General features: G+C 41.5%; 1 protein-coding gene across 4 annotated transcripts in view; it reads left to right on the forward strand.

The window, feature by feature from the left end:
- Window positions 1-21,146, forward strand: part of BICD1 (BICD cargo adaptor 1) — a 189,149-nt gene that overhangs the window by 141,586 nt on the left and 26,417 nt on the right. For 2 of the 4 annotated variants that reach the window (XM_082310129.1, XM_082310124.1), the window contains exons 5-7: window positions 4,585-5,679; window positions 13,648-13,799; window positions 20,307-20,624. In XM_082310129.1, coding sequence (XP_082166255.1) covers window positions 4,585-5,679; window positions 13,648-13,799; window positions 20,307-20,624 — 1,565 coding nt within the window. The remainder of the gene's footprint in view (window positions 1-4,584; window positions 5,680-13,647; window positions 13,800-20,306; window positions 20,625-21,146) is intronic. The other 2 variants (XM_082310126.1, XM_082310125.1) reach the window with 1 other exon arrangement.

Raw genomic sequence — 21,146 nt, forward strand, 5'->3', positions numbered from 1 at the left:
GCAAATGTTTTGATCATCTCTGACTTAAAAACTTATTTATTTTACGCTTCTTAAACAAAGAGTCAGCCTTCTGACAGTCACTGGCCACAAGCTGCCCATCACAGGACCCTACAAGGACCCTAGAAAAGAAATATAACCATTTTTTGGTCACAACAGATTTGATGGGCCCCAGCACCGTCATGTAAATAGCCGCCACCATTGCTCAGCATTCTAATCTTGTTAAAAGGCTTAAAAAGAAGGACTAGACCCAGCTGGAGACCTGATTTCTTTAGATACTGAAAAGGCTTACTGCAAAATGCTGATTTGTACTTTTTTTTAAGCGATCATCTTCTCTGTTGAGTTTCATCAGCTCGCCTTGTGTGACACAAATTAAGCATGAAAAATGCCTTCAAAACTTTTCCTCATAGTAGATGGGAGATTTAATCAGGTTCAAGCTGACAAAAGGTAACTCTTCAGCAAAAATGGATTTTCTTTCTCCTCAGCAGTGTCTTTGCCATGTGATGTTCATTCAGTGAAATCTCAATATTTGGTAAGTGTTCCTCTTGTTTTCTCTGAAGAGGCTGTTCTGTGACAGACTGCTGAAGGAACTGACCCTCTCTTGGGAAGTATTTTTATGTCTATAAGACAACAGGCTCCTTTTTTGAGAGAAGGAAACTTCGGATTTGCCATTTTGTACGTGTGGCAAATTTTTTCACTCCTCAATCTCAAAAAGAAGCCTTCACTGAAAAAGTTAGTAGGACAGATATAATTCTTTCTGTGGCTTTAAGATGCTGCTGCATGATTTGTGCTGGTCATTAGAAGAGATTTAATTGTAAGTGCTCCCTTTCCATCTTTTAAACCCACCAAGTAACAAATATCTTGCTGAAAATGCTCGTATTCCAAGATTTTCTTGGAAAAGCCAAAGGCTTTCTGCTCTGCTTTCATGTTTGTTTTCCAGTGGGAAGAATTATCCATCTCATCTTTAAAGCCTAGGACTTCTTGCTTCCTCCCATGGTGATGCTTTCCCTATTCCTGAGGCCAATATTATATTTGGAAAAATTAGACTAAGTTCTCTTAAAAAAAAAAAAAAAAAAAAAGAAAAAAATCGATTGGCACAGATTCTGACACTCTTCTCCACTCTTCTCTGGTCCTCTCTGACAAAGACATGATACAGCTGAGATTCAAGGTTCTTGAATTGAGTTTTCCTGTTCACTTGTTCCAGTCTCCACCAGGAATTGTTCAATGATATTCTAATGTTATTTAAAAAAAAAAAAAAAAAAAAGGAATAAATATCAATGGTAAAATTGGTGTGGTGGGTTGACCCTGGCTAGATGCCAGGTGCCCACTAAAGCCACTCTGTCACTCCTCCTCCTAAGGTGGAGAGGGGAGAGAAAATACAATGAAAGGCTCATGGGTTGAGATAAGGACAGGGAGAGATCATTCACCAATTACCATCATGGGCAAAACAGACTCAACTTGGGGAAAATGAATATAATTTATTACCAACCAAATCAGAGTAGGGTAATGAGAAATAAAAACTAAATCTTAAAACACCTTCCCCCCACCCCTCCCTTCTTCCCGGGCTTAACTTTACTCCTGATTTGCTCTATCTCCTCCCTCACAGCAGTGCAGGGGGACGGGGAACGGGGGTTGCGGTCAGTTCACAACACTCTGCCACTCCCTCCTCAAGGGGAGGACTCCTCACACTCTTCCCCTGCTCCAGCGTGGGGTACCTCCCACAGGAGATAGTCCTCCATGAACTTCATCACGAGTCCTTCCCACGGGCTGTAGTTCTTCATGAACTGCTCCAGTGTGGGTCCTTTCCATAGGGTGCAGTCCTTCAGGAACAGACTGCTCCAGCATGGGTCCCCTGTGGGGCCACAAGTCCTGCCAGCAAACCTGCTCCAGTGTGGGCTCCTCTGTCTCCATGGGTCCACAGGTCCTGCCAGGAGCCTGCTCCAGCACAGGCTTCCCACAGGGTCACAGCCTCCTTTGAGCGCATCCACCTGCTCCAGTGGGGGGTCCTCCAGGGGCTGCAGGTGGATATCTGCATAATTGTTGCTCTCACATATTCTCACTCCTCTCTCTGGCTGCAGTTGCTGTTGTGCAGCAACTTTTTCCCCTTCTTAACTATGTTATCACAGAGGTGCTACCACCAGTGCTGATGGGCTCAGCCTTGGCCAGTGGCAGGTTGTCTTGGAGCTGGCTGGCATTGGCTCTGTTGGACATGGGGGAGGCTTCTGGCATCTTCTCACAGAAGCCACCCCTGTAGCTCCCCCGCTACCAAAGCCTTGCCACGCAAACCCGATACATTTGATTTCCATAATTGCAAACTATAGAGCAAATTGGGAAGAAAATCTCCTCAAACTGAAATCTTTGAAGGGAAGGATGCATCGTGAAATGGGTACAGCTACTTTTGAATTACTTTTATTTTAATTTTAAGATTATAAAGATCCTTACTGCAGCTACTAATTTTAATGTCAAAAAACCCCCGCCAACTGGACTGAAAAATAACTGCAATTCCCAAAAGTTTGCTGTGGGTGGAAATAATAGTATTGTGATAACTGGAGTTCAGCTGAAAGTTTCTGGGGAGAGCAGACCTGAGGCAGACTGCTTGGTGGAAAAAACAGAGGAAAGCTAGTGAGGAGGCTTTTGCTGGGCAGCGCTCTCAGGCTCCCCTGGACAGGTCTGACTGAGAAATCTGTGGAGAGCGGTCACCTTTTAAGAGGATGCTCTTGGCAAAAGGGAAGGTTGCTCTATTTTGGATTTGCTCAACAAGAGTGGGTGGACACAAGGGGGTGAGAAGCAATGGGGGTGGCAGCAGGCTGAGGCAGCAATGGGGAAACAGCATCAAATGGAGAAAAGTACCAATATACTCATGGTACTCGGCTGTCCTCTCCTGCAGTACAGCACAGACTATGTAGTGCCTAAAGTAGAGCACCCTATTTCTAAGGAGACAAGACTCTTCCTGGATCATAAAATAATGATGAGGTTTCACCCTGTTTTTCTAATTCTTGAGCCATCAGTCACCTATACACAAGAAAACTAGGCTGACTTTTTTAGATGTTTTTAACATGGCTTCTATTTTTATTCTTACAGTTTCTGCCTGCAATCGATTGAAGGTTCTAATAGAGGCCATGTTTTGAAAATCTGTCTGTAAAACTAGGGGATCATCATATGCTTTAGTGCCTTAATACTTCTGAGCAGCAGCCACTGCTCAAAAGTCTCATTATGAGAAAGTAGGAGTCTGAAGCACTGCTTGGAATGTTTTGTGAGATGGTGTTCATATCCTCTCAGTCTCTAAAAGGCTTTTCTTTTCCTTCAGCAAGATTCACGGTGCCTGATTTGACTCTCTTCCAAATACTGCCTGGGGGGATGCTGATAGGGAAGTAAATACTTTTTAAAGAGTTTTTCAGAACTGACAGCTTTGAATTCTCAGGATTAGTAATTCAGCCACTCATAAAGGGAACGTGGAGCATGCCATTTTCACTGCATGTGTAAACACAGAGCTGAGATACTGCAACAGTGTGAGAGAAAGAGCAGAAAACCTGGTAGGATCAGGATCCTGTTGGAAAAGCTGTCAAAGCAAGAAGGATCCCATCTCCTTGTGCTCTCCTCTGCTTCCCAATTCACAACTCAGAACAGCACAAAGGCATAGAAAAAAAGTTGGATCATTACACTTAAAACTTGAAATGGGAGTCTTTCAGGGGTGTTTGTCATGAATATCAAATACCTGAGCAGATCAAACTTTATGTTTTTCTTGTCCACTTGCTTTAAGATGCTGTGCATTAAAACTTCTAGAGCCCTCTTCCATGACCTCTTCTGCTGTTCCACATCCACATTTCTCTGTGGATATTCAGGAAGGAACTTACTGGGTCAGAACCAGTGATTTGTTAGTTATACCACAAATCCCACTTTTTCTGCCTTGTCCTTAAAAGGATGGATTTTGCCTATAGTTAAGTGCTGGGGATGGGCAGTCCTGGGATTTGCATGTGCTCAGTCTCCTGATCTGTGTTACATTCCCACACAACGGGTTATTTAATCTAATCTGTGGAAATGTACACAGCCATTTGTTTACTGTATTTGCATTCAGTAATCAAGCGTTAATGAAAGTTTGCAACAGTACAAAGATATAAATAAATATTGTGAAGGACTGGCTGAGCTATTCATGGGAAATGTAAATTCAAACTCCATTGAGAAATGTGTATGTACCAGTGGAAAGGCTGATAGTTGACTGATAGTTGGCAGTGATGCAGTTCATGCCTATTAAAATTCGGGGAACATATGTCATAATAAATCCATTATCATTGCTCTAGCTGACTAGGCACTTAGTGCTTGGGCACTAAGTAATTCTTCAGTGGGCAATATGTAAAACGGTGACTAAATGATATTGCAAATTGTAACAGAGGCTGGGACTTCATAATCCTGCACAAGTTATGCGTACCTCTCTCTGACTTAATTTTACGGTTTAGGGGTATATGACTAAAATGTCTTTGAAGTCTTCAAGTTGTGTACACAGAGTGGGGGATTGGAAGAGATGAATGTGATTGTGAGTTTGGTGTTCATCAGTGAGATCCCAAGTTTCTTACTTTGACTCTGTTGCAGGTGGAGAGAGAGAAGGCCATTCTCCTGGCCAATCTGCAGGAGTCTCAGACACAGCTGGAGCACACCAAGGGAGCCCTGACTGAGCAACACGAGCGAGTCCACAGGCTCACGGAGCACGTCAATGCCATGAGGGGGCTGCAGAGCAACAAGGAGCTGAAAGCTGAGCTTGACTGTGAGAAGGGCCGAGACCCTGGCGAGGAAGCACATGACTATGAAGTGGACATCAATGGCTTGGAGATCCTAGAATGTAAATACAAAGTAGCTGTTACTGAGGTGATAGACCTTAAAGCAGAAATCAAAGCCTTAAAGGAGAAATATAATAAATATGTGGAAAACTACACTGAAGAGAAGGCTAAGTATGAGAGCAGAATCCAGACGTACGATGAACAGGTGATAAACCTGGAGAAGTCGACTAAGGAAAGCCAGGAAAAAATGGTCCACATGGAAAAGGAATTGCAAAGGATGACAAGCATAGCAAATGAAAACCATAATACCCTCAACACCGCCCAGGATGAGCTGGTGACGTTTAGCGAGGAGCTGGCTCAGCTCTACCATCACGTTTGTCTGTGCAACAACGAGACACCAAACAGGGTCATGTTGGACTATTACAGGCAAAGCAGAGTCACCCGCAGTGGGAGCCTGAAAGGACCGGATGACCCTCGAGGTCTCCTTTCCCCACGGCTTGCCAGAAGGGGGGTGGCGTCGCCTGTAGAAGCCAGGACCCCGACCGAGCAGGTGACAAAAGAGGCCACGGAGCCTGGCAAGGAACAGAGCCCGACGAAAACACCTACCATTTCTCCTGTCATCACCGCCCCCCCTTCCTCCCCTGTCTCCGATACCAGTGACATCCGCAAAGAGCCGATGAACATCTACAACCTCAATGCCATAATAAGGGACCAAATCAAGCACTTGCAGAAGGCTGTCGATCGGTCGCTGCAGCTGTCGCGCCAGCGTGCTGCAGCTCGGGAGCTGGCGCCCATGATTGATAAAGACAAGGAGGCCTTAATGGAAGAGATACTGAAACTGAAATCACTCCTGAGTACAAAGCGGGAGCAGATTGCAACCCTGAGAGCAGTGCTGAAAGCCAACAAGCAGGTAAGATGCTAATAAAGCAGTCGGTCGGGAACGTCTGTTATTTATACAGGTCACTTACAAGCTTTCCCAGGAGTATTTCAGAGGAGAGATTTTACTCACAGGTTATTCAGCCTCTCACTCAATCACAGCGAGGGTAGACCTTTCTTCCCTCTCTCCCTGCCTCCTCTTTAAGCTCTTTAGCTGTGCTTTTCTCAGCGCCCACCATTCACCAAGGGCACAGGCAGAAGAGCCTTTCCTGTGGAGCGAGAGAAAAGCAGAGGGGCAGGGAGGGGTCAGCTGCCACCCAGCCTGACGCACAGGCGTGTTGCTAGTATTGTTGCAAAATGAGAAGATTGCCAACATTGGAAAACAAAACGGAGTGTGCATGGAGAGGGTCTCAGGGGCGTGCTGACCCCTTGCCAGGGCAGGTACTGCTGGAGCAGTGGGGAGGGCAAACGTAGGGGAGACCACCTGGGCCAGCACCTCAGCAGCTGCAGGTGGCCCTGCTGGTGGGATGTAGTGGAGCAGATGGCACAGACAACCCATTGCATTCTTCTTGGCTCTCGGTAATACTCCGCAGGCTGAAAAACTTGAATGCCCCCCAGCAAATGTAAGGGGATTAAAACTAAATGCCACAAAAGCTAAAGCCTGCCTCAGGAAGAGAATGGCAGGCGTAAGAGTGTGACCAGTGACTCTGGACCATAGAGAAGCTGGGCATTTCTTTGATAAGACAGCAGGTGAAATGCTGAGTTTTCGTTACATGTGGTTGGAATTTTTTTAACTTTATTTTTCTTTTTAGTCAGAAATAATTTCTTCTGCCATTTTTAATCCTTCAAGAAATAAAATCAGGGTTTGTTTTTTTTTTTTGAGAAAACGGACTACATCACTACATGATAAAGCTGACTGAAGGAGTAACTGCAATTTTTTATTTTGAGAAGGATTTGTTATAAAGTTATGTGTTAAGAACATAAAAAATTTCAAATTATTATTTTGAAAATTTTCACACTTTAAAAAAAGATCATCAAAGTACTTTATTTGGTGAAACATCAAAAACAAGCTGAGAATTACCATATTTTATATCAAATGCCAAAAGAGGACCATGTAATGGTGTGTTTTTCAAGAGTACTGCCAATTTTTTTTGCATAGTATATCCTCCCAAGCCCTTTTGTATCCATTAGAGTCCAGGTCTGCAAACACTTAAAAAAGTTAAATTTAAGCACGCAAGTAGTTATTTACTTCGGTGCATCTCCCTATGCCCAGAATTAAGTCTGAATGCAAGGGGCTGCAGTGGCAGAGTCATCGTTTCAGATTGCCTGGGACTTTTCTCATCTAAAAGCAGCACAGCGATCACCACATGAGGGCATGAATCCTGGTTAACAGCTTGGGATACTATTAGCAGATGACAGTGATGGGATTTCAGTGTTAAAATTCCCAACAGTCAAGTAGACTGAAGTTACAGTTTCAAGTTTAATTGATTGTTGGATCTGTAACTGCATTTATAGAGTACTGGGGATTTTTAAATTGCAGCAATATTTCAATATACATTGAGTCTTTTATAGCCTTTCCCCCCTCCAATACAACACATGTTAAATATTAATTCAAGTAATTAAATACCATCTCTAGCTAAGCAATAATAGCTCTGAGCAATTATATGTAGATTTTCCATGTAATTAAAATGTAATTAAGATGTAATTGAGGTATATGGGTTTAGATTCCAAATTAAAGATTTTTTCCATTAGCACAGAGCTATCATTTTTTTTATACTACCAGAGAATCTAGCTCAGTCTCGCTCTTTTATTGCTGTCAGAAATAAAGCATCGTCCTAAAGTGTGCTCACTGAAATGGGAAAGATAAATTTCCTGAGTAAGGAGGTGCTATTAATTAAACTTTTATTTGTTGGATAGCAGCATAGATATAGGTAACTGTACAACTGGGTATAGAATCTTGTAATACTGTTCATGCAAACCTAATACCAATATCTTCAAACTTTCAGGTTAAAAGACATAATATAAACAGATAGGAGAAATTTAAAGTTGGGGGGGGGGGGGGGCGAGGCAGGGCAGACTTTTATTATGTACTAGCAGTATTGCCAGCCTCGAGTGATGGATGTATCCCAGGATCCAAAGCACATCTCTTGTTCAAAAATCTTGAGTCAAGATTCATCCCGTTGAGTTCTTCCCCTCCAAAATAATAAGCTTTTAAGCTGCAGTAGGCTGGGGATATTTCTCCTTTGTGGGTTTCAGTTTAGACAAGCCTACAGGGGACATCTGGTTCAGTCTTTCATATTTGCTCTGGAACCAGAAGAGCTAGAATTTTGATTTACTGAAAACCTTCCTCGAGCCCTAATGAAGCTGACATTAATATGAAACCATGTCTTTTCATCCCTTATGTAGTAGTACGGCAAGACGCTGCTGGTGCCCGCGGCAGCAGGGGAGAGGTGCGGCAGCAGGGGAGAGCTGCGGCAGCCCCTGGCAGCGGGAGGCCGGCAGCCGGTGGTGGGCTGGGTGCCCTGGCCATCCTCAGCCTCCTGAGGGGCCACCTCACAGCTCATCGGGCTTTGTAGCAACACTATTACGGAACACCTGTATTAGCACTCCAAACAGAGATGCTTTAGGTGCAGCTTTTTTGGTGGAAATAGTATTGGAAAGCCAGATGAGCTCGATCAAATGCACTGTAAAAACGGCAAGACCTGGTCCTCCTTGAGTCTCGCCATTCAGATCCAGGGGGGAAGACCGGCAGCAGGCCCCTGGGTCTGGTGGTTCGGGCTGCGTTTCAGTAAGTGAAGTCACACCATTAACCAGGGAAGCACGGGTGCTATCTAGTGACCACCAGAAGTATTACCTCATCAGATTAAAAGGAGAATTGTACAGTTTTCCTGGCAATACGCTTCGCTGCAGTGCACTGACATCCACTGTTATCCAGGTACACAGGGGCAAATGGTTCATCGGAGGAGAAAAAAGTAGAGAGTTTCTGCCTCCCGACTTGACTTGTGTTCACATCTCTTCACAGTAACTTACCCGACTGCAGAAGAGCCCTGAGGGAGTCTCAGTTTCTGTCTCCTCCTGCTGCGGTGGGCCTGGCACTCCAGCAGTCCAGCTGCACCTTTTAAATCTCTAACAGCATACAATAAATTTCTGTTTGAACCTGACAAGATTTTGTCTAGTTTAATGCATTTGGCAATATCTGGTGACATTTCTTTTTAATCTAGCTATATTTTCTTTAGTAATATTTTCAAATAGGCATTAGGCTGGGCCGCAAACAGAATACACAAAACCCTATAACACAAAAAAGAGAGCAAGATTTGCTCTAAGAAGCTGCAAACCTAAGCCCAGAAAAATGGATTATTAAATCAATTGTTCAAGATAGCAAGGCACATATATCTTGCTAGCTTGCTTGCTTTCCTGGTCTTGATTTATGTATCCATTTATTTGTAGCCATAATTACTGTGTCAGCACCAGTTTTGTGGAGCAAACCCAAGTAGCATTAGCATTACCAAGTAGCATAAATTGTAAAGTGATATCAAATTAATGATATAATAACTTTTAGAACCAGTTCAATAATGGTTTTGATTTTGATTTCTAATAACATTCAGAAAGCAAAGCTGCCTATGAGGGGAATTTAATATCCTGAAGTTCTGATTGAAAAACAGTCAGTGGTTCTCATAGGTAAATAGTTTGATGGGAAGGAGCTGAGTCAGCAAGACCTTCACATCTGTATTGGCTGTAACTATAGTGTCTTCAGCTCCCATAACTGAGATACCCATAGCAGTCATCCAGAAAAAATGATTTATAACCTCAGACAGAGAGTACGTTATCTATAAACAAATGCCCTGATGTTACACAGACAGAATACAGCACAATTTCTTCTGGGAAAGTGAGGCTGCATGGAAAGATCCAGTACCACATATGATTTCTGCATTAAAATAACAGGTTACTGTTCTGCTTTCTTGTGTGAAAAAAGAAAGTACTTACCACTGCAGGACTTAATATCCTTTCAGCAACATTTTTTTTACTTGGTTTGCTTCTCACACTGCTAATGTAAAGTAAATGGGATATGAAGTCATCTTAGAATGTGAATATATAGAGAAAATGAGGTTTGTTCACAGATTTCAGGATTAAGGTGGCAACCTTTAGGCAGCTGGATTTGTGCATCTCTTCTGTAAGGGTAAGGATGTCATCAGTTCTGGCAGTGCTTTGGGTCCTGGGCTTGGGTGTTTGCCCCCCTCAGCCTGTGTGGCTCTGTGGCTGGGTTTTGTGGATGGGGGTGCTGAGCTCTGCGTGTCCCAGCTCTCTCTTCCTGGATAATGTTTCACACCCCGCAGGAGTCCAGGTGTTGGAGCTCTCTGCTCCCTCCCAGCCTTGCTGTCAGCTCCAGGTGATGTCCTCTGCACAGCAAATGCCACGTGCTCTGAGCACCATTAATCCTGTGTCTCCAGGCGGCTCGCTGAGTGGCTGGGTAGTGTATTCGCCCAGTTCTTCTGCATGACTGGTCCCCTCTCAGGAGTGTCATTAGCCCTTCTCCTACCTTTCTGCATTATTTACTTCACTGAAGAGTAGTCACACATTTTTCTCTGTTTTCATCTTTTTCTTGTGCTCTCTGTTTCCATGTGTGTTGCTCAGAGGTTGCATTTTTAGGTGCAGTGAAGCTTCTCTAACACAGTTTTGTAGTTAAACACAGCTTAAAACCAAATGCTTCAGAGAGAGCTGTTAAAAACAAAGCCAGGTCCTGGCCATCTGCTTCCTTCTGGCACCCACTACTTGGGGATGCAGGCTCCTGTTTGCCCCATCCTTGTTTTCAGAGCACTCTCCAAATGCACCATTCGCCCATGGTGCATTTAAAAACCATAGGTTTTTAAAATCTAGATTCTCCCGCAGAACTGGTTTCAGGCACAACCACACGTATGAGGTTGAAGGGGCACAATTTTGGAGATTGACTGAGAGGGGGACCAAATAGAAATAATTTAGACTAGAGCCGCTGCTGGAGGAAGGGTAACTTGAAGCTATGGCTTCAGTTCATTTTGTCCCTGTTACTCTTGCACAGTCTAGCAGTACAGCTGAGGTGACCAGACATATATATACCTCTGAAAGACAGAGTCCAAGCTCCCCTTCTCCCCTCAGCCCCGCTCCCCACCACACATTCTGGCTCCAGGGTGCTTCAGGCAAGTTTTCTGCCTCTTCGTGCTCCCCAAACTGGCTCACAGTAAGCATAGAAGAAAACCACCCGATGTGCAAAGGGTAGGGATGCGGAAAGGCTGGGTAATTTTTTTTTGGTGGCAGCTAGCCAATATAGATTGACCTGGCTGCATTGTAAAATGTCATCCTTAGAGCCGAGGAGTCTGACAGCAATTGGCTTCAGTCAGCATTCAGGTGCCAAACTGATGAGCTGTAGGTAACCTGAGCGTCTGCACAGTCGGGCGCCCACCGGCTCTTACAAGGACCTCTTGAGCCTCACACTAAAGCGATGCGCCGCTGCTCTGCTGGCCCTGGCTGCCTGTCTGCAGGTTTCTAACAGAAGCTACCCCTGCTTGCTTCCCTCTTCTTTCTCTTGCCTATTAAAACCACAGTTTTGTTAGTTTTATTTGCTTCTCTAGTAGAGCACTTGTGCCCATTTGTTCTTCACTTAGGAAACTTTCAGAAGGGAGACCCTTCACAGCCTGCAAAGGGATGTGTTCAAAAGCTTGTCTGGTGCATGGAGAGCCACCAGGCACTTCCAACAGGTTTTACAATTTATGCTTCATTTTCTATATGTTGTTCTAAGGAAAACTCTAATAGGAAGAACAAAAAGGTTTGAAGATTTGACACAGTTCTTCCTCTGTTACCTTTATTCACCAACTAAATTATATTTCTAAGTTATTTTTCATCCTGTAGTGTTACATGTCCATTTAACTTACCTTGACATCCAGACTAAAACCTAGGGATCACAATGATCTGTCTGATCATTGTGCACAGTTTCAGTGATGTGTAAATTATTGGGTTTACATGGAATATGTAATCCCAGTGCTGATAAAACTTTTTTTTTTAAAAGTCTAGCATTAGGTGGCACATATCTTTAACTCATTTTCATTCCTAAACAAAGGAAAATCTTTACATGAATTCTGTATTCGAAGATGAGTTATGACAGGTTAAGGGACATAGAGCTGTATTTCTCTTTCTTACAAAGCAAAGACATGTGAATTCCTGCCTTAGGGGCAAAGCAGAAGTCAGTTTGAGCTATAGAGTCTACTTATAAATCACTTCTGCCTCATTAGTGACCCGAAAATTCTTAAATAAATCTGATTTAATCATATCTGTTAAATAGGAATTTGTCCTCTGATGCACTATTTCCTAGATTTCCCTTCAAAAAACCAGTTTTATTAAACGTAGTTAATCCTTCTTTTCCATGTTAATTTATGAGTGTACATTTTTGCTCATGGCTGAAAACAGATAGAAAGCTGTTGATTTCCGCTTTATCCTGCCAAGGCATAGGATGGTGTCTACCATCTTACCTTATACCAAAGCATATGTCAGCAAAGTTGAGTAAAGCTGCATTTATTTGAATATATCCCTAAGTGGTTGATTTTTTTAACATGTATTGCTGATGATTTCAAATTTGGCATGGAAAATCCATCTATTTAAAATGATAGGTAGTTACTAGTGATTTTTAAAAATCTCTTCTCTCAATATAAACTAGTGTGAAAGTAGAGAAAACATTATTGGTGAGTGTACAATTGGAAAAATATTGCATTATTGTAACGCTGCCATTTCTAACTGTGCTATTTCCCCAGACACAAATGAATAGAGTTGTATTTTAGTGGGAGATGGTAATATGTCCTTTTGTTAAGAGACATTGTTAGTGGGAAGTGTATCGAGTTTCAGAAAACTGAGTTTAAAATAGGTTTCCAACTGTTTGGCCATTACCATCTTTTGTCATGTCTCCTTGCTGGTTGCTTTAAACTAATGTTCTTCTACGCTTCTCTCCCCTGGTGATGGCTCAAGAACCTGCAAGATCAACAGGGGAAACTGATTGCCTGTATGAAACGCTGCAACTTATTATGCACTAAATGAAGTGAGAAAACAACCATACCCTGCCCCCCCCCCCCCCCCCGCCAAGTAAATGTAAAAGGAAACATTTTTTTCCTTCATCTCATTCAATGGCAATAATTTTAAGTGTCTCATAGCATCAGTAGGTATAAAGCCTCTATAAAACCATGTATTTTGAGTCACTTCAAAATGATTCCAGACTTCATAAAACAGAAGGTTCAACTCTTGCAGAAATAAGACATATGTAACTATTAAAAGCAGTAGGGCAATAAATTAACGTAATGGATGAAATTGAAAAAAGAAAGGAGGAAGCAGAAAAAATGAAGGAATAGGATGACTACAAACCCTTACTTTCCTCTTAAACGAAAATTGTATTTTACACTTTTTTTTTCTTTTTTGTAGTGGTTAAAACTGCCAAAATAATGCTGTTTTGCACAACAATAGGCATTGCCAGTGGTCAGACATAAAACCAAGCTGTCAGGTCCTAGCAGTCACCTCGCCCAAGGAAAGCCTCAGCTGTCAGGAATCATGAGGCAAAATGCGTTAGTTCCCACCTCAGCTACAGAGGCCGAGTCTCACGTGCCGTACGCCCTGTTTGCAGCGTGGTTGTGGGACACACCTGGTTGTTTATTGCAGCTCAAATGACACAGTAGCAACTCCTTAAGCTGTAGTAACTTACTCACTTGCCTAAGCCCTCCATGTACAGCTGCACAGTTTTGCAGAGACATTTAAGGTATCGAGTTGTTGCCAGTGCATTGAAATTAGCTTTGTCCTTTCAACTGCTTTCTCTGTTTCCTAGTTTCATGGAGTAAAACTTAAAATAAGAGATTAAAGGGTGCAGTGTAATGAAGCTCAGGTCTAACTTTCTTTTACTGTATGAATGAAGAAGAAAATCTAAAGCAAAATCAAACATGGCATCTTAGCTCTTATCAGATATCTCATAAACATGTATCCTTTTTTGTGGTTTCAGACAGCTGAAGTGGCACTAGCCAATTTGAAGAATAAATACGAAAATGAAAAAGCAATGGTAACTGAAACCATGACCAAACTACGGAATGAATTAAAGGCTTTGAAGGAAGATGCAGCAACCTTCTCATCCTTGAGAGCGATGTTTGCAACCAGGTAAGGGAAATGGTTTCACCATCTGGCTCAGCACTGTAAAAGTAAATATATGTGTGCTAAGTGAGAACAGACTTAGCTGTGTATGTTGGGTGCTTAGGAGGAGAGACAGAAATTATTTTCTGCAAGGTCAGGGGTTCGCTGGATGAAGGTGAATGAGTCTTATAGTGCACACTGTGCAAAACCTGCAAGCTTTCAAGTGCTACTGAGATGTGTCTTGGAAAATAAAGCTGGAGAATAGCAATGTCAATGCAACCTTGAGTAAAGTGTTATAAGTGCCAATATCAACCTCCAGTATATTTGCATTTATAGGGCTTTTTAAAGTGGAAATCAAATAGTAGATTTATGTGGCTGATATTCACATTCAGAAGTATGCAGCAATTCTGTCATGTAAAGCTATCGTATGGTTAATGATGATCTTCAGAATCCCATGTTTTCATTATTGTGAGATTTATTACTTAGCACTAGTAAAATCTGTTTCATCAACCAGCCTATGCTGTAATCCAGCACTAATAATTGTAAGGCCACAGCAATTTCCCACTCCAGCATGAATTCTTATTTTCTCTCACTGTGATATTCAATTTATTATCTTCTTCACAGGATAAAAGTTTCACTTATCTTCTGTAATATAGTTCCTCCTGGAAGGATAGTAATTAATCATCTCTCATCTTCCCTCCTCCCACATCTTCTTCAGAAGAGCTTTTGGTTTTAGCTGCTTTTTAAAAGGTTACCTAAAATTACCTAATTTTTTTTAAAGATCCAACACTTTCATCAATAAATTCTTAATTCCCAAAACACAAGGAAATTAATATCCTCAAGAAATTATTCTGTTTTTTCCCCTTATGGTCAAACACAATGCAGATTTCTTGCTTGTGCTTTAGTCCATAAGTGATAAGACGACTTCGTGCCTCATGCCAACATCTCTCCAGCGCTCCCTGCGGTATATAGGGGCCGTCTCACCTCTTACAGCCTTATAAGGTTTTTTATTGCTTAGTGACAGTGGCAGCAGCAGCTGGGAGAGGTGGGAAGGAAGGAGAAGGGACATTTACATGCTGTGACGTTAGTGCTGTGTACAAATTCATCATAGGTTCATGGTCAGAAGAGTACGTGTAGTGCCATAATGGAAATGAAGAACCAACTCAGCAGATGGTGTGAACCAAGGTAGCTTCACTGATTTCATTGGCATCTAAAGATTTTCTTCAAGAAAGCAAAGTTGTGTGTTGTGTATTAGAACTGCATGTGTCAATCTTTATTTGCAAGCTTATTACTCTAGGAGACACATGAATGTACTAACTCTGTAAGACTACCTGGAAGGCCACTAACTCCAGAGGAGAGGATTGGCATCACGAGCATAAAGCAAACAAGAATTTTGCATGGAGCATAAATCATCAACGTATGAGGCAAAAGAAGTTTGCAAAGATTTAGAAGTTGTTACTTAAAGGGAATGTTAGGTGTTGGTGTACTGAATGCTCTTTACCCTATTTGGGCATCCAGAGTGCACACTTCTGTTGGGCTTAACGCACAGCCGCAAGCTGATGGGAGACAGCAGCATCTTTTGTGTGAGAATTACTCTTAAAGGGTGCCATTCATCTAGATGCCTTTTCTGGATGTCTTGTGTGTAGGATGCAATGAAGCTTCTGTTTCTCTTCTATGAACTATAAAGGGAATCTGGGTGACTGGCCAAATTACAGATTTTCACTTTGTAAATACCTAATGTTAGTAGAGAAAACTCCACCCAAAGCATCTACTGCTGCTGATAAACTCCATGCAGTACTGATTAAACACTCACTGTTTGGCCTGTGGAATGTATCCATGCCCTTGATGTTGTAAATTTTGCCCAGTATTTTCTAAGCACAGTTATAAAAAATCATTCACTGCAAGGTCTTGCACATCAGCGTTCTCCTATAGATTCTTCTGTTGTAAAACATTCCTTTTCCTTCCTTACTCTGGAATCTAATGGCCTTTATAATTAAATCAATCTTCCTAAATGTACAAATCATTGACTCATTCTGAATACTCCATTTGGAATAGCATTTGTTTAAATGACAGAGAGCTGATATACTATAGATGTCAGTTCAAGAAGAGAAATCTCTTTGAAAATACAAGACTGTAAGATTCTTCATGCAGTAACAATTGATGCAATAGCAACCTTCAGCATAAAAAAGCACTTGTTTTGTCTTCTGTTGAATAAAACAGTGGTTTCCATGGTTATCCTGCATCACATGGTACTTACTCCTGAATTTGTACTATAGGGAGAACATCCCTCTGATAGTAGAGTTATATTATAGATTTGAAAATGATTTCATATGCTCTTTGATAGAGCAGTATCCTTTCTCTTTCATAAACCATCTTTTTCTGTTCATTTGGTCCCCAAATGAATGTTCATTCTAGTGCTGAACTGTATGGTTTCTTCCTCAAATGCACAGGATAAAGGTCATACCATGTTATGAGGAGAGCACAGCACACCTGTTTCTGGTCTGAAGAGCAAAGACAACACTTTTCTCCAAAGCTCCCCTATGCAGAAAGCAGGAGTCATCCTTTTTCTGTGATTTCCCCTGACACTTGTGCATCCTTCCATTACTTAAGTTCTTTCTTCAGTTCTTCTCCCCCCCGCCAAAAAAAAAAAAAAGTCCTTCTGCCCTGCTTGTACCTCTACTTTTGCTCTTTTTCCTTCTGGGACTGTTTTTTTCCCAATCCAGAATCTCTGCGGTTCTGATCTCTACAGCCTCCTCCTTCCCTCTTCATTAGCCTTGCGATCTCTTTCTGAATTTATTTCAGACCTGTCAAGAATATGTCCTCAATACAGTTCACACTCCCTTTTCCCCAAACACTTCTCCTAAAAAAAAAGAAAAAGAAAGCAACAGTGTGTAAAACCTTCTTTTCTGTGGGATGCATCGGATTGGCAGAGCAGAGTTGAAGATCCTGTTTGATGCCAGGGCCGTGTGCTGCCCATCAGATTTGCAGCTCCTGCCTTTAGATTGCTTATTTTGTCTTGGGCTTCTTCTGGTAGTCCCAGACCAGAAAAAATGGTGAGAGCCTCTCCTGCCCCTCCTGTTGTTTCCCCTCGCTCCAACCCCAAGTCGTTGACCCAGGGAGGAGTTGTGGAGCGGGAAGCAGTGAGGCTGGTGGCCAGTGCTAATCCAGAGGGCAAATGAAAAATATATTCTTTAAACCATTAGTTTTCCCATCTAGACTAGGGTTTCCCTGGGAGAGGAAGGGAAAAGAAGTCCAGTGCTGAAGAAGAGAAGGAACTACTTTTAAAGCAGGATCCTAAAGGGATTCAGAAAGCTAATTTTACTGAGTCCCTACACATGCTTGCTTTCCCAGCCTAAATAGAGATACTCAAAAGGAGAGAGCAAGAAATATTACTTATTATATTGCCACAGTCCTGACACCGCGTACACTGATTTTATTCTCCGTCCATCAAGGTATTTTCTTATAATTAACATTTAAAGAAAAAAGTGGGCTGAAGAGATGGACTAGGAAGATCGGACAGGTCCTGGAGCTATCCTAGATGAGAAAACATTTATGAGAAGAGAATTATGCTTATATGGCTAGAGCAGGGATCTGTCACTGTCAGTGTCGCTGGGTTTTAGCTCAAGCTCTGTTATGATTTATGTTACCTAAATTACACATAAGCCTGACTTGGTATTTGGTTTGCATTCCTAGACAAGAGAGAGAGATGGAACTAGAAATCCCTTAAACCCCAATATAAGCTTCTTGGATCAGTTCATACAAAACAAGTGGGCTTATGTGTCTGCTTCCTTTCTGAGACAAGACAAATGAGAAATAGGTGAAATCTTGACTTTTGCTCTGGCAATAAGTAGACCAGCAGACAGCAAGATAACAGTGCTGTTTATTTAATAATCACTTTCAGCTTACACCCATCCTGGGGCAAGGGAGAAATTGTGAAAGAGCTCTGACTCATGAGAACATAACCTAACTTTTGTTATTCACTACTATTTGAGTACTTCTGAAAGACCTGTTTGGAGCCCTGGTGCATCTTGGAGCCCTGCTCAGTCTGCAATGGTCTGTGCCATGCCAGAAGTCACCTCTCTTAGGAGCTCTTAACCTTTTTCTTCCTCGGTATCCTGTGAGACTTCATGAATGTTTATAAAACATGTGGGCAAAAGGCAATATGGATGTGTGTAATGTTTTTTTCTTTTTTGATTGGAAACACTTCTCTTTTTATCCCACATTTGTGCGTAGCAGGGAATATTTCAGTGAAGGGAAATGCCATGGCTGCAGGCAGCAGCTACCTCCCACTACATGGAATAACCTTCACTGCTGCAGGCTTCAAGGAGATCTGAGGCTGTTAATTCAGCAGTTTCTAAAGTTAATTATGGCCTTTACTTGACTGATTTAGGTTTAACCTTTCTGAACACTGTTTCTCAAAAAGAAAAAAAACAAACCATGCTTGAGCAACAAAACTCAGAGACAATGGACCATGTGTTTGTGAAAAATAATAGGAAACTTCGAGTCGTGGTGGAGGTCAGATGACTGGAACCACCCAAACACTGCAGTGAACTGCCAAAAATGCAGGGTTGCTGTTACGGGGAGACTTCTAGGAAGGGCATATCATTAATCAGAACAGTTGGAAAATGTTGTATTAGTGAGATTGGGTTTGTCTCAAGTATGAGACCAGCTAACAGCATCTAGTATATCCAGGTTTCTTGGGCCAGCTTGTTATAGTTCATAGCAGGTAACGAAAAACAGGTTTGTCTAAGCCTGCTTTAGTAATATCCACCTTTCTGGAGCTTATGTTTCTTAACTGCTCAGTTATGCTGTCTTACAAAATTTTTAAATTTTCAACATAGAAAACATATTTGGAAAAAAAAGATGTCTCCTAGACAAAGAGGAAAGAAGGAGAGAACAAGAGATGGATACAGGATCCATTTGGTTACAAGAATGAGACTTTAAAACTCTGATAACACAGACGTTATAGTAATTCCTGTTTCAAATGAATTTAATTTGATCTCCAGAATGCTGATTTCATTCTAATGTCTCTGTCAAAGAAATTGGCTAAAGCATCAATAGAAATCTTATGGCTTGGAGTAGAAATAGGTGTGCAAGTTGGCTTTAAGCCAACCAACATTTCAGAAATATCTCTCTTCCTCAAGGCTTGAATAGAGACAGTCATGCTTACTAAGGTCCTGTAGAAGAAAGATAATACTGAAACTGTAGATGAAACTATGGCTGACTTAGTAATTTTGCTTCCAATGCCTGAATTATTCAAAAGGAGAGTGCAATATATATCCGTGAGTGTTTGTGTGTGAAGAATAACTATGAATTTTCAAGTATACTTTATTTCTGCTTCCCAAGCAGAAGACTAAAGTTTCAGAGAAATTAGTTTCATCCCTCAGTTTGCAATAATTCAAAAGTTTATTGTATTTTGAGAAGGAAAGCTAAAATTATTTTCTGTGCTTGTTTTCTGTGAGTGATACTGATAAAGCTAAATCCTCATCCATTACACTATTGTAATTACATAGCAAAGCTATTTAGATTATACAGATCACGTGGGGAGAAGATTTGACGAAAGCTGCATCACTGAACATCAAAAATTCTTGGATGTTGCCACAAATGTAAAATGGTCAGACACTACTGCTGTCTGTGAATCATTTAACTACTGGTATACGTTTATTGCTCTTGGTTCTTACTGATTACATAGTCTATTGTTAAGAAACTGAAGTTATTTCACATCAAAAAGTGACTAAGACCATCCTGACATGCCTTGCTCTTCATGTTAACTTTAGTAATCATTGTTTAAAGCAGAACTAAATTGAATTCAGTCTTAAATGCTAACAAAATAATGAGAAAGGTAGTTTTATTTCAAAATCTGTCTCAGAGATCTAAAGCAAATGAAAAAGATACAGTTTTTCATGTGGATAAAGAGTTAAAAAGGAATAGGTGACGATAGCAATGGATACCTGAGCACATCTCCAAGAGATTCAACAGTAAATGTGAAATAACTTCCAGGTGTGGGGTTTCCTGAATAGTACCTCTTTAGTCAGCTAATGGCAAACACGTGAGGGCTTCTCATTTCACAAAATCTGATGTGTCAAGTGTTCAAAGTACTTGCAGTCTTTTTTTCATCATTTTTTATAATATTTTGCTTAAGTAGATATTACTGTCTATGAAAAATAGTATTATCTAATTAGCAGATATTCTTATCCCTGGTGAGTTACTAGCTGAACCAGCCCCCAAAATTGTTATTTGTGGTCTAACCTGGAGATAATCCCAAACCTTCCCTCCAATTGCTCCTTATCTGCATTAGAAACATATCACATTGTCACAGACTACTCTGATATTCTAGATTTTCTCCTGCTGAACAAGAAGTGTTGGCATTCTGATCCAAGTCCAAATTTGTTGAAAGTGGAAACGGAAGAATTCAGGCTGTCTGCTTCCAGGATTAAGTTTGGCAAAAGCTTGGATGTGAATCTGTCCCTGTAATGGCGGTTGGGTTGGTTCTTGGATTCGTTCCCCAGATTTCTGCCTTGTTTGTTTTCCCAGGTGTGATGAGTACGTCACGCAGCTGGATGAGATGCAGAGGCAGCTAGCAGCTGCAGAGGATGAGAAGAAGACCCTAAACTCTCTGTTGCGCATGGCTATCCAGCAAAAACTTGCCCTTACCCAGCGACTGGAGGATTTAGAATTCGACCATGAGCAGTCCCGACGCAGCAAAGGCAAGCTTGGAAAGAGCAAGATCGGCAGCCCTAAAGTAAGTGAGGAGGCATCAGCCACCGTGCCAAGCATAGACACTTTCCTCCTGCATAGTCAGGGCCCACAGCAACCAAACTTACTGGTCAGCAGTGGCACTCAGAGGAAAAGGTATGCATGCAGTGATCTTTACAGTACAGTGCAGTGGCCAGACTTTCATTAAAGTCGTTCACTGAATTGTAAACATTATAATTATCTCTTTTTTTTTTAATTTATTTATTTTTTTAATTTTTTTTTTATTTTGACTGGGGAGAAGGAGGTGGGGAGAATGTGAATATGAAATTCAAAGCCTGGCAACATGTGGTTCTGATCCACCTACTCACTATGTTATTTCCTCCTCCTTAATGCAGTGTTTTGAACTGTATTCTGTCAGTGTCTCAGTGCATCTTGTATGTCTTTACTATTAGTGTGAATGTATTTTCTTTAACAAGTTTTCCTTAAGTTTTCCTTAAGGTTTTCCATAACTAGCATCTGAAATAAAAAAAGGAGTGTGCTCTATGAGCATTTCAGTGCTTAACACAAAAGAAACTGCATCTCTTTGTTAAGCTCTGGTGCTCGCTTGTTCTTCATCAGTGCGAAAAGAATATGGATGTGTTCACTCAGATCAATTTTTCTGCATGGGAGCAAGCAACC

Source organism: Platalea leucorodia (assembly GCF_965183815.1).
Source record: "Platalea leucorodia genome assembly, chromosome: 4".
NCBI classification, from domain to species: domain Eukaryota; kingdom Metazoa; phylum Chordata; class Aves; order Pelecaniformes; family Threskiornithidae; genus Platalea; species Platalea leucorodia.